Here is a 13,685-nt window from a genome sequence, read left to right as displayed (position 1 = left end):
AAACAGGACAAACTTACTTGACACACACACACACCAAGTAGTCTGCGAATCAAAAAGATTTCGTTTCAAGTCAGTTTGGCGCTTTCTTATCAATAGCAAGCATTCTTATGTACATATATTGATTTTAGCTTTCTTCATATTAAATATAGATCTACAGACTTTTTAGTCGCTCATAGTTTGAAGTTTGTATTGATCGCACTGTGTAAGAGTTTCTGAGTTTGCAAGTCTGTGTGTGAGTGTGTGTGTTTGTGTGTAAATGTGTTTAGCACCCGTGAGAATATTAGTTAATGGAAGTATAATTTCCTAAACTTACAGAGGCGTAAACAGAGATGAGGTTGTTTGGCGTCACAAAACATTGGACTTTATCGCACTTTAAAGCATGTTATAATTTGTTTTATTGTATGGAATGGAATAAGCATAATTTATTATTCTGTCAAGTTGAAGACAACAATTTTATTTCCGCCTTTTTTTCTTACAAAGCTTATATCAATTCACTCTGTCTGTCCGCTGTCTGTCATATTTTGACCACGTTAGTTATCCAACTTCCCATTCTTAGATAAAGTTGAAAATTTGCACAATTATTGTTTAGAAAATAATGACATCAAAATTACTTCTGCGGTCTGGAGTGCAGTGTGATCATTGGAGGTAAATATTGAAGAGTGAACAGGCTTGTTTCAAGTTAGGTCACTTTGGGTGACCTGTGACCAGGAAGAGTAGCAAGCACAGAGCCACAGAACACTAATGGGGTAAATCATAGGTACAGCGATAGCGTACACACATAGACATACACACATTGACATAGACACACATAGACATACACACACAGAAATACTTTTCAAACGCTTTCTTAATTAGAATTTTAGTTAACAAAATTCAAGCAAAAGTAAAAAGAAGTAAGAAACAAAGATTATCTAAGGGTAAGAACTCCGCAATTACAACCATATCTCTCGATAATGTAAAAGGTATTTCCCTTAATCGATATAAAAAAAATTTTTTACCAAAATATGTATTGACTAATCGGTTATTTTTTTTTATTGATTCATATTTTGTTTGTCACAATAACAATTTGGAGGTGTTGGAGAAATAATGCGTAAAAAATTTTACCCGAGTCAGACAGACAGACAGACAGGCATACAGACAGGTAGACACAGATGCGCCTTGGGTGTCAACATCGTCACGGGAATTGCTCTACAATCAGGCACAGAAATTGTATATCAAGATCATCATTAAAGGCCGGCCTGTCCTCAAAATCATTATAAGTTTAATAATGTATTGATACCTGTACACATGCATGCGGGGAATCTCTGCAAGAAATATAGGCCTTAAGTTGCTTTTTAATCGCTGAGTGCGTGGGCCCTAAAAGGATGAGGCCTACTAGTATCATAGCGAAACAAGAAGTTAGAACAAATAAGTATTACAATGTAGAGTCTGTAAAAACAGAACGCCCACTTGTATAAAACCATAAAAAATGTATTAGACGTCAATGTGGCATCCGTGCTCCCATTTAATGGCCCTACCGACCCACCGGGCATTTGCCCTAATGCCTGTATAGCCAGTCCGCCTCTGGGCAGACAGACAGACAGAGTGAGTTGATATAAACTTTATAAAAACAAACCACAACACATTTTTGATTCTACCTTTTTACACATTTTTATCATAACCTAATATATAATGAAAAATTTTCTAGTTGCTTGATGTTTAAACTGCAAGAAAATGTATGCGTGTACTGGATAGCATACAAATGCTAGACTGATATTGAAACTTTAAAAAATCAAATCAATATATTAAAAACGAAATAAATACTTTTAAAAAATCGATTGAGGAGGTATCGATGACACTGTGTCGAGGCAACATGGGATCAATAACAAAAGAGGGAAATGACAGTCACTCGTCAATCAAGCGATCAACTTTGTTCTTTGTTGTAATTCAAACATAACTTTTAAAATAACAATCAATAGATTTAGTCTTATCTAGTTTAACCTTTATGACGTGAAGCATTGAATAAGTGGCACGGTCACACAGGCATTTTTACATTTTGTAGATTCTTTTCTAGACCACGTCAATTCCGAAAATGTAGCGTCATTTAACTTTTTAGATTGATATTAGACTACTTATACTGCGTACGCCTGTCTTGCTATTAGAGCGAATTGACAAAATTTTACTGAAAGTAGTTTGTTTCAATTTAAAAAGTGGTGTAGATGTTCAAGAATAAATTCTAATTTAGACTTGGAGAGAGAATTGTTGCGATGAATCGAGGGCGCTTAACTTTGAGTGACTGGTTTGACCGTCACGTGAAAACATCAACAATAATACTTTGTATTCTGACCTATCAGGCCTATGCGGTAAGTTACACTGCCCAATCAGACGTCTAGTGACTCTTAAAGGTAATTGAAGTAAATGTATCACTTTGTACTCGCTGATCTTTTTAACCCACAACATGGCGTCAAACTTGTTGGTAAACAAAAGGCTAGTATTGGACGGTCTCGTCTGAGATATACCCCGTAATTTTCAAATAAATGGTTCCTTCCCTTGGATAAACTTTGTTTTTGAAAAAGTATTCTTTTTTCTATTGCTTCTTGTTTGTAGGATCAGTGCTATGTTGAACGTATCGGAATGAGGCTTAGCTATTAACGTTTCATCGAGAGTATTTATTAAGGTATTAAAACCGAGCTTGAAAGATGAACAAACTTTACAGTATTCTAAAGTTGTTAAAAATTGCAATGGCTATTATCTCTCTTTGCCCAGTGGCGTAGCAATGTAGCCGTGGGCCCGGGTTCAAGAATATGTTGGTGGGCCCTTCTCCCACCAATAAGATGAATGTAAATTGAGGCAAAACAATTGAGTACTCTGAATGCATCGCTACATTTACCAAAAGACATTCCTATGCAAGTAGTGTACCTTTTTTTTTATAAGTAATTAGTGATAATGTCATTAAACGACTTAAAGATATTTTAAATGAATAAAAAAATGTTTTATGAGTTCTACATTCTACACATTTACATAGTACTAAAACACTTCTAGGTGAAACAATTTTAAATATTGATACAAACTATAATCTAATACTAGTTCCATCACTTTACAGTAAATAAATCGAACATTTTATCTGGCCTTCAAAGTAGCAATGTAACCAGTACATCTATTTCTAAACTTGTGTCTGTTTCTCGCTCAACGGAAAGAACACAGAGTGAAGTCAACCTGCTCTGTGCCATATAAATTCTTACATACTTTTTTATCAATCGAAATTTACAAAATTGACCGCTATACTGAAACCATTGATACAGACAAAGTGAGAAAGTAGATGCATGCTGTAAAAATGGAAAACTTTATGATAAAATATAGTTGTCTATGATAAAAACATCCAAATCTCATGTAGGTATTTATGATAAAAAAAAACAACAAAATCTAGGACAGACTTGCTATGTTGTTATGAAAGGCTTCTTTAACTCTTTCTCTCCTAACAGACGATACCAACGTTGATTCCACCAGAATGTGGTAAATAATTACGGAGAGAAGGAGTTAAATGACTGCATCCCTGAACAATATTCTATGGCAATATCATCTGGTTCAAATGAGACTAGAAGCATGATGCCTTCATTAACTCTTTGTCCACTGTACTTCAAATAAAACTGAGAATTAAAGTCTCAAACACGATGACTATATTTTATGTCCATTAAATCTGTTAAGTAATTGTCTAACAGTTACAATGATCATAAATCCATCCCAGTGGCGCTACAGCCCATGGAGGGCTCTGGCCTGAATCAACACATCCCTCCATTCAGATCTCTCTTGGGCCTTTCGTCTCCAGCCCTAACCCCAAGCTGTTGCAGATCTGCTTCCACATCATCAATCCATCGCATTCGGGGTCTGCCTTTGGGTCGCCTGCCTTTTGGTTTTTACGATTTTCGCTCCTCTGTTATCTGACATTCTTTCAAGTTGACCTGCCCAACATAGTCTTTTTTATTTCGTTCACTATCGGTGGGTCTTCATACAATTGATATATCTCATGGTTAGTGTGTGTCCTCCACCCTGTTTCATCCTGTATGGCACCATAGATTTTCCTAAGAATTTTTCGTTCCCAAGTATTAAGTAAATTTCAGATGTCTTAGTCAGTGTCCAGGTCTCACTTGCATACATTGCTAAATTACAATGATAGTTCGATAAAATACCTATGTAACATACTCTGGTGTTTCATTTGATTGCTTACTATTTAATGCTATTACTAACTACTTTACATACCATCTCCTGTTTTTTTTTTTATTCTGATAACATTTTTTACACACTACAAAAGACAAGCAAACAATGTGATGAGGACTTAGACTATTTTACAAAATCTGACCGGATAAAAAGTTTCAAAATGACATTTTTTTTAGTTAGTTAAGATCTCAGACTCTTTTATTTTATTCGGATTATACTTTAACTTGCAATAACACAAAAGACAAAGAAGTTAATATATAACACTATTGACCAGCCAAGGTTATCGATAAAAATAGGTCATGATTGTATTCACTAAACACCAATAACAAATTCATTATCCCATTTGTTTTTTTTCTCCTTTTAAATGAAACCTCGGAATTTGCGCTATTCAGTTTTAGCTTTATCATCATAGGAATCCTTGGGCCTTAGGCCTCTTTTCTTTGCCTCTTTTTTGGGCTTTATGTGCCTCTTTTATGGGCCATCTTGCCTCTTTTGTTGGCTTTTTTTTTTTTTTTTTAAATATGTTTTTATTTGTAAGTTATCATAATTCACAAGTATTAAATCATAAACAATTGAAAAGTGATTAACCTAAACATATAATAATAGTAATGGAAATATTGTTTAATATCAAAGACATACTACCTAACCAATGACAGAAAAATGATACAAGTATACTCTACTCCAGAACAATCAACACAATATCAGATATCCCTGACCCCCAACACCCTATTTCTGAAAAACTACATGAGCATTGTACAGGTATATGAAAATCAAACTAGATAATTCTCTACCCTAAAGTCCATTATTTTTCTAAATGTTAATTCCAAGTGATTAGGATCAAACACCTTATTATTATGTAGACATTTGAGCCAGCTAGCCCAAACAGGATTCCTGTATTCGGAAACAATAATCAAGTTAAAGTTATGTATCATTTTATTTTTTAGTTTTGGCAGCTTGTTTAAAATAATAGATAAGTTAACATTTACATAATTGACACAGTTTGCTTCCAATAGGTCCATTACAGTACTTCTAACTTGAAGGAATAATGGACATTCCAAATACATATGTTTCTCGTTATCAACATTTTCAAGGTGGCATAATATACATTCACGGTCATTTGCCCGTCTTCTAACCATAGGGGTCATCCCAAAGATAAGTCTATAACTAATCTCTCTAGCTTTTGGTGGGATATCTTTACTGTGTAGGTTTATGAATGTGTCCTTGAATTCTGTCACCCCAAGAACTCTCCCCCACTTAATCCTATTCACTAGGCTTTCCTGTAACAGCTTTTTAAGTGTTGTGTATGATTCTTTGGTTTTGTTGTGTATTAAATGTTCATTACCAGGTAAAATTCTTGAAATAGATCTGTAAAATGGATGAGTGACTGTACCAAAATAGTGAGGAGTATCATTGTGTATTGGAAGAAGACTACTTAATCTTAAACCATAATAGTAAATTGTCAAGGGAAAGTTTGTTGGGTTCCTAACTACTTGACCTACAAATTTTAGCCTTAGCGAATGTATTTTTGTTTTAACATCTTGCAAGTTTATCCCCCCATCCTCTTTGTTTTGAATGAGTGTAGTGTGCTTAATGCTCCTAATAGTGTTTTTAAATATAAAGCTACTAATTAACTTGTTCAGCTTGTTTTTTAATTTAGGAGATGGCTCTGTAATGTTAGCTAAATAGACAATCTTTGGAATGACCAAACTATTTATCAATACAGCTCTACCAAATATTGTAGAACCTGTGTGCTGATAAAGTTTAATTAAGTTTGAGGCTTTGACAAAAATATTCTCCCACGGGTCTTTACAATAGAACAAAGGATTACAGGTATAGACAATACCACAAATCTTGATTTTATCAACAATTCTGAAAGCGCAATTCTCTTTGAATTTCTATTTCCCTAGTCCCATTACAGAGGATTTAGTTATATTTATTTTTGAACCACTAGCTTCTCCGAAAAGTGTAAATTTCTTTAGTATATTCTCAATATCTTGCTCTGAAGATGGAAAAAAGGTTGTATCATCCGCATAGGCTTTGACTTTGATGGTTGAGAAGGAACGACTCGGTATATTTATCCCAATAATAGAGGGGTCAGATCTTACAGATTCCAAGAAGGGTTCCAAGCAAAGGATATACAAGAAGGGGGATAAGGGACAGCCCTGTCTGACAGACCTTTGTATGAGGATACTCCTACTGAGAGTATGATTAATTATCAATCTACTTGTTGCATTGGTATAGACAAGCTTTATATATCTGATTAACAGGGAACTTATTTTACATTTCTCAAGCACCTTGAACAGGAAGCTATGGCTTACTCGGTCAAAGGCTTTTTCTTGATCTACAGATAAAAGAGACACATTGAGGTTTTTATCCTTACTGTACATGATAAAATCCCGTAAAAAATGCGTCCGGGATACAACAGTACTGGTCATGTCCGATAAGTTGGTTTATGAGTGGTTTCATTCTTAGGAAAATCATTTTTGTGAGAAGTTTATAGTCCGTGTTGAGAAGTGAAATGGGCCTATAGTCGCTAGGTGAAGTGTTATTTTCAGATGTCTTAGGTAAAAGTGTGATGTATGCTTCGTTAAAATTTGGAGGAAATTGTCCCAGTTAAATGGCGTCGCTATATAGTCGCAGTAAGAGAGGACCAAGCAGGGGGAAGAAGGTTTTATAGAGTTCAAATGTTAAGCCATCTGGACCGGGTGATTTATTGTTCTTAGTCGAGTCCAGGGCAGTCCTGAGTTCGTCTAGCGTAAATGCACTCCCTAAAAGATCTTCATCTGTCTTGTCCAGCTGATTGCAAAATTTTAGAAAATTATCTTGAGCATCAGTATATACTGGCTCTTCACTGTATATAATAGTGAAGTGTTTTGTAAAAATATTCTTAATATCTTCATAGTCATCTACTTTATTCCCCTCACTATCTATGATGTTGCTTATTATTTTACTTGATTGTACATTCTGTTCAAACGATAGGAATAGTTTACTTTTAAACATGATGTTCTAGTTATAAATCAAATTAAAAATTTGTAATTAAATTATTTAAATACAAAACATAAAAGAAACAAATTAAGCTTTTAAAAAAATGATTAATTAGCAGATGTGTTGAAATATTCATTCGTGACCATCGGAGCTATCCCTATAGACCTAACTGTTAATGTTATCCTACCCTTTTCTTATATTTCTGTACAACACAATAATATTTTTCTAAACCAAACTCTCTCTCTCTCTCTCTCTCTCTCTCTCTCTCTCTTGCCTTCCACCTTTTAAAATACCAATTTTATCATTGGTTAATGAACATGCATGGAAACAAAAGAATGGGACGTTCTGTCAACAGTAGTCCCCCCTAACGTACAAGTAGGGCTAAATACAATTACAATAAACTTAATGGAAATTGGAAAGCATTTACTAACATTAACCAATCAAAACCGTTGGTGCATTAGCTCTAGCTTAAAACACGTGTTAATGTTTCATAACTAATACAAGTTTCTTGCAACTTTTAGGCCATTTTGAGGGAGCTTTTCAGCTTTACAAACATATAATCACTTTATTTCCTTTAGTGTCAATCCCTAAGTTTTCACGTGGGTCTTAACTGGTCAAGAGTCATGGGTTCAAGTGCAATCCACCCCTTCGCCCCCATTGCTGCTACGCCACAGGCTGTGGATCCCTAATGGTCATGGTCCCGGGTTCATTGAACCCCTTCATGGATGCTACGACACTGCCTTTGTCTCCTTTTCTGCTATATAAAACAAAATTAGTTAATTAGTATTAAATTGGTTAATTTGTTTTTACTGGTTCGTGTATTGTTATCGACTAGGAATAATTATTGAAATATTCAACTTGATCCGAGAATGGGAAGTGGGAGAAAAAACTGGTCAAGACCTAATATGGGAACTAAATCGATATATCTATCAACATCTCCCATTAGGTAGCATTTATTCCCTTTCTTTCGGAATGGAACAAAAGAATTAATCACCAACAATTAATTAGCTAATTGTTTTTTTTTTTTATTGATTCATGTTTTGTCAGGTTCAATTAATAATTGTGCAAAGTTTTTACTTGATCCGAGAATAGGAAATGAGAAGAAAAAACAAGTTCAAACTTTTTACCAGACAGACACACAAACAGACAGTGCATTGATATAAGCTTTGTAAAAATGAGGAAACAAAACACAGAACTGAGATTTAAAAAAAAAACAACAACAACAAAACAAAATTTCCACCTAGCGGGTGCATCTGGTTAGAATAATGTTATGTAGCCAACATGACGTCTAAAAATACCGATTCAAATCCCAGTCTTCACCTGGATTCCACTCGAGACCCCTCGGTTCAGAAGCAATTCATTTTGCTCCATATGATTCCGAATACAATAAGAAACATAGTTTGCAGATTTTAATATTTAAATATATATATATATTAAATATTAAAAAAATAATAATAAAGTCTGGGTTTTTTTGTTTTTTTTAGACTCCAACGATCACTCCATTCAATCCAAGTGTTGTTCCTTTGCCAGTAGATGCAGAACAGTTGACTAGTGTCGGCCCCAAGGTAATGTTGTAAAACAGTGATGCCCAACCTAATTCGACCCGCGGGCCATTTTTATTTCCAACACTCGTCTCGCGGGCCACATGAGCGAAAAGTTACAAAAACGAAATAAAATTGTTTTGAAACTATTTTGGTAGAAACCTGTGGATTTAAAAATTAACTAATAAGTTACTTACAATTATATTTTTTTATGGGTCAGACAATAGCTCATTTCCCTATTTAAAATGTGAGCAACAGTGTAGGTAGCTTTACCAAAGACTCATTTTGAGGTCTCATTTTTTGGTAAATATTCCCATGGATCCTTCAACCTCTAGGCGTAATTTGACAATCTTTTATTCGAGTCTCAAACCTATAATGCCGCCATATTTATTTAATAATACCGTTTTTATGTTGTTGTCTTAGTAGACCATCCCACTTTCTACATAAAATAAATATTTTGGCTTATGTTCAACAAAAAAGGAAAGATATGTTCCTTTTTCCTGGTAGATTCTACATTCATAAACACACAAATGTTAAAGATCATAATACCAATCTATCAGAGAAAAAGTGAGTGCCAAAACGTAGGTTAAGATACATTTTTCAACCTTTTTTTTTTGTTGTTTGTAAGGGGGATTTCTACAATTTGTGCCGACGTTTCGGCGGGCCAGATGGAACCACGTCGAGGGCCGGATGTGGCCCGTGGGCCGTATTTTGGGCACCACTGTTGTAGAATATTGGTGTCTTGGTAGATCAAAAAATAACTTTTGCTTGAACTTTACTATCAAAGTTTGGATTACGTTTAAATTTGCTTGCTACATATAAGTCATAGCCAGTTTAACTACTGCACTAACTTTTGTTATCCTTTTTATGTAAATATTTAGTTTGCTTTGCTACGCTCTGTTTTATTATTGCCCAACTAGTTTATGATTAGCCAGTTAGTTTTATCATTGCTCGACCATTTTATCTTTGCCCAGCCTATCTCTATTATTGCCCAGCCTATCTCTATTATTGCCCAGCCTATCTCTATTATTGCCCAGCCAGATGTAGGACTACACTGTAACTACATTAACCAGTGCGAATGTCTTTATTTGTTTAGATTGAATGCACCCCAGGCACTGCCAACGCAGCTTGTACTTGCTCTGTTACCTCTCTTGTGCCTTTTGAAGTGTTCAAGATGCCACCCAATGCAGGTAGATCTAGTTATAAGCGCGTTTAATTCATTACTGAGCTAGTCCCTTGCGGCGACCGGTCATCCCCGGTTACTTCAGCCCCCGGTCACTTCATCCCCGGTCATTTCATCCCCAATTAAATATTATCCTTTTTCATTGTTTTATTGTGCTGTTAAGGATTTGACTTTAAAGCGCTCATTTCATCTAATGACCGCGTGATGAAATGACCCGGGGATGAACTGACCGGGGGTGAAGTGTCCGGGGATGGTCACCCGGGATGAAGTATCCGGGGATGGTGACCGGGGGTGAAATGACCGGGAACCTAATATAATATCTTCCATAACGTTCCACATTAAGAAAAGACAAAAAGTAGAAACTACACCAGAACTTTGGTGGGCGCTAAAAATGTGTATCATTAGATCTGAAACATCATAGATAAATATTAATTACACATCTAGATATGTTTGTTTTAGATCCATAGTTTGTACACATCCATATATCAAAATATATGTTCTTTGTAGATGTATATATTTCACACATCTATCTATCTACCTCTCTATTTATAGCGGATCCATATGTGTACTACTACGGCAGCCAGACGCTAGCAGCTGGTACAACTTATATTGTAGACGTCCAGTGTAAGGATAATAACCAAGGCCAGTAAGTATGACGTTTATTTGGCTATTATATACAAGTTTTAAACTCTTGAGTAAAAAAAAAACTCACCCCCACCTTTCATTACATAAGTCAGATAAGTCTTTAGAGATAGTCATAGAGAGCTTGATGAGTCGAAAAATGAAGACAGTAGAAGAGATTTCCTTTTCGGTTGTCTGGTACTCCATTGAATACATCTGTAAATGTCTTCTGTATCTTTACTAGTATGAAGACATTCAATCTTAATTTTATAACTGTCAGAATTTAAATAGAAATTTGAGTAAAATCAGAATAAATGAGATTTCGTGTTTTGTTGGTTGGTTGTTTTTTTCTTTCGCATATAAAGACATCCACTCAGACTTAACAGTGTGTCTATGATTAAATAAGTTATTTCTCAGTTTTGAGTAAACTCAATTAAAGGTTTAATTAATAGGGAGTGGGTGTACATGAGAGATTCAGATGTGGGTCTTCCTTTTACTGCAACACGTCAAATTTAGTGGCCATCAGTTGTATGTGAAAAGAAAAAAGTGTTTTGTTTTTAAGCGTCTCGCCCTTCAAAACTGGACCCGCAGAATTCAGCAGGCAAAGTGGACCTGTTGAAATAATCCAAATTACGAAAAGAAGTCCTCTGGAAATACGAGAATTCTCAACAATGTGTTTTATTTTTAATATTATAATTAAATGTAATAACGACAAAAAAAATGTTTATTGACATCGCAGTACCACTATCTCACACTAGCAAATATATTGAAAGTGAAAAAAGAACTAAATATGAAAAAAGATTAAGCGACTATAGAAGTTACCTAAAAAAAACACCATACTATACCCTGTTGTTATAACACCTGAGAGATAGTGACAACTGCCCTCATAAACACATACGAGGCCCTAGACATTATTAAGAACATTCTTGTTACCTGTCATAGGGCAGTACTACTGCAGACCTCCAATATCACCTGAAATTTCCTCAGTGGACACTGTACCAGAGAATGAAAACTTGGCCATTTCTACAATAATAAAGTTATCACTCTGGCATAGAACGAGACGTTTGAATTAATGATTTTTAACTAATTTTATTGTATCTATGGATAAAGATGTGAATCTCCATTTTAATGTTACAGAGCTAAGTCTCAGATACTGTACGTTGAGGTTCAAGCTAATAAACCTTTTACAATCAGGAATTACCCATCAGGTGAGTCCATACCACAAATACAACTTTGTACTAAATGTAATTAGAAAGTGTTTGACCACATTAGTTAATGTGGACATCTTTTACTGAATGTGTGTATGCGTGTCTTTTGTTGATTGGCTATGAGTGAGTCTATATTAGTAACCATGTATAAGTGTTTATGTGTAAGTATAATATGTATTTATGTGTTTATGTGTGTTGAGCTTTGGGTGTTTATGTGTAGGTGTTTAAGTGTAGTCTACATATGTGCGTGTAACTATTTATTTGTGACTCAGCAGAATTAGTTTAAGACTGATTTTTAGTAATCACTTACAAAGATCTGGTCACAAACAAAGAAATCCTTTGCCGGACTTGCATTCGACCATTACATGCGGGTGTGACATGAGCGTCGCATGAGTTTGCTGGACATTTCCTTAGACCTATTGAATCACGCGCACCAACAGTATCAATAACAAGGGAAATACTAACATGGGCGCTCTCTTAATACCTGACTCCGCACCTTCATTGAAGACCGCAGGTCAGGGGGCACTAGCTGGGAAGAGGCTGCCGACATTGCTAGCGATCTATCTCTACGTAAACAGCTTGCCTCTCAATGCACAGGAGGTTGTAAGTCTTAAGTTAATCCGTTGGAATTGATTTGTATGTAAATCAACCCAAAAATATGTTCGATTAAATCAAATCCTAGCGCATGCATCTATAGGGTCTAGTAACTAGTTTGACCACATTAACATACAATTTTATTTACATAAGTAATGATGATAGAACGTTTCAATAGAGCACCCAATGATAATATTGTTTTTTTTTAAATAAATACATATACACTTAACACATATACACACACAAATAAATCTATAGATCTGGAGTCAATTAAACGCACTCACTACTGTTCTGTGCTCGCGGTGGCGTAGCTAGGTATTTAGGGGCCGGAAGGCTTGACATCTTTAGGGGCCATTGCATTTTGACATTCCTCTTCATGACATGAGATAATGTACTTAATAAATGTATAACCAAATAATAGATAACTCAGGTTACATCCTGAGAGTAACCCCGCCAGGAAAGTGTTAATCTGTGTGACAGAAATGCAACAGGGTCACTAACTTATATAACAACATAAATAGCAAGATTACATGGCAATGACTTAATATTTGTGCCTAAGGAAAATCGAAAAAATCATGGAAGACAACGGCCACCCGCTCCATCAGAACTACGCCAGGTCGTCGCGAAGTGGGCGACTGTTGTCAATCAAAACAAGAACGGAGCGGTACAAAAACTCGTTCGTACCTCACTCGGTCAGACTCTATCACCGCCACTCATTGATCAGGGAACATGAAATGCACCAAGATACCTATGTGTAGTCGCTGAATGAACTCTTTATGTTGTGTCTGTTGTATTTATGTGTATTTTTCTGTTGTGTTGTCTTTATATGAGAAACGAGTCCTTGTAATCACAACAAATTTCCGTAAGGATCAATAAAGCAGTCTTGGTCTTAGTCTTAGTCTTTAACATTTAATGTAAAGAAAAAATATAGTCCCTCCCCAACGCACAAGTCCACAAAAAGGTTTGGGACCTTTGATCACTTTTGTTGTTTCAACCCAGATTCTGTTAGTGTCGACGCTCAGACTACAGCTGTGGGAGGCGTCGTTTACACAGTGGACTACGACGACCCTGAGAAGCGAGCAATAACATCCAGCATGACGCAGAGTCCAAACCAGGGGCTGTTCAGCATTGGTGCGGGTAAGCGTATACATCAAAAAATATTTTTTTTTACACCGCTTAAATCAACTCACTAGGTATCCCTGTGTGTCTGTTTGTCTGTCTGGGACAAATTTTAATTACTTTTTTTTCCCCACCTCCCACTCTCTTATCAAGTTAAAACTTTACTTTTGTGAATGAGTCAATTTAATGATCTAGATTAAAAAATCAAATAATTTGTTCATTAATTATTATTAATTATTG

General features: G+C 35.4%; 1 protein-coding gene across 2 annotated transcripts in view; it reads left to right on the top strand.

Moving 5' to 3' along the window:
* Positions 1 to 1,821: 1,821 nt before the first annotated feature.
* The window catches only part of LOC106057093 (protocadherin Fat 3-like), a 51,332-nt gene continuing 39,468 nt past the window's right edge, over positions 1,822 to 13,685 (top strand). The window contains exons 1-6 of one of the 2 annotated variants that reach the window (XM_056016066.1): positions 1,826 to 2,342; positions 8,664 to 8,744; positions 9,817 to 9,910; positions 10,456 to 10,549; positions 11,662 to 11,732; positions 13,326 to 13,463. In XM_056016066.1, the coding sequence (XP_055872041.1) occupies positions 2,247 to 2,342; positions 8,664 to 8,744; positions 9,817 to 9,910; positions 10,456 to 10,549; positions 11,662 to 11,732; positions 13,326 to 13,463 (574 nt within the window). In that variant the 5' untranslated portion in view covers positions 1,826 to 2,246. Of the gene's footprint in view, positions 2,343 to 8,663; positions 8,745 to 9,816; positions 9,911 to 10,455; positions 10,550 to 11,661; positions 11,733 to 13,325; positions 13,464 to 13,685 lie in introns of both variants that reach the window. The other variant, XM_056016067.1, reaches the window with a different exon arrangement.

Source organism: Biomphalaria glabrata, chromosome 17, assembly GCF_947242115.1.
Source record: "Biomphalaria glabrata chromosome 17, xgBioGlab47.1, whole genome shotgun sequence".
NCBI classification, from domain to species: domain Eukaryota; kingdom Metazoa; phylum Mollusca; class Gastropoda; family Planorbidae; genus Biomphalaria; species Biomphalaria glabrata.
This window is presented reverse-complemented; position numbering and strand designations above follow the sequence as displayed.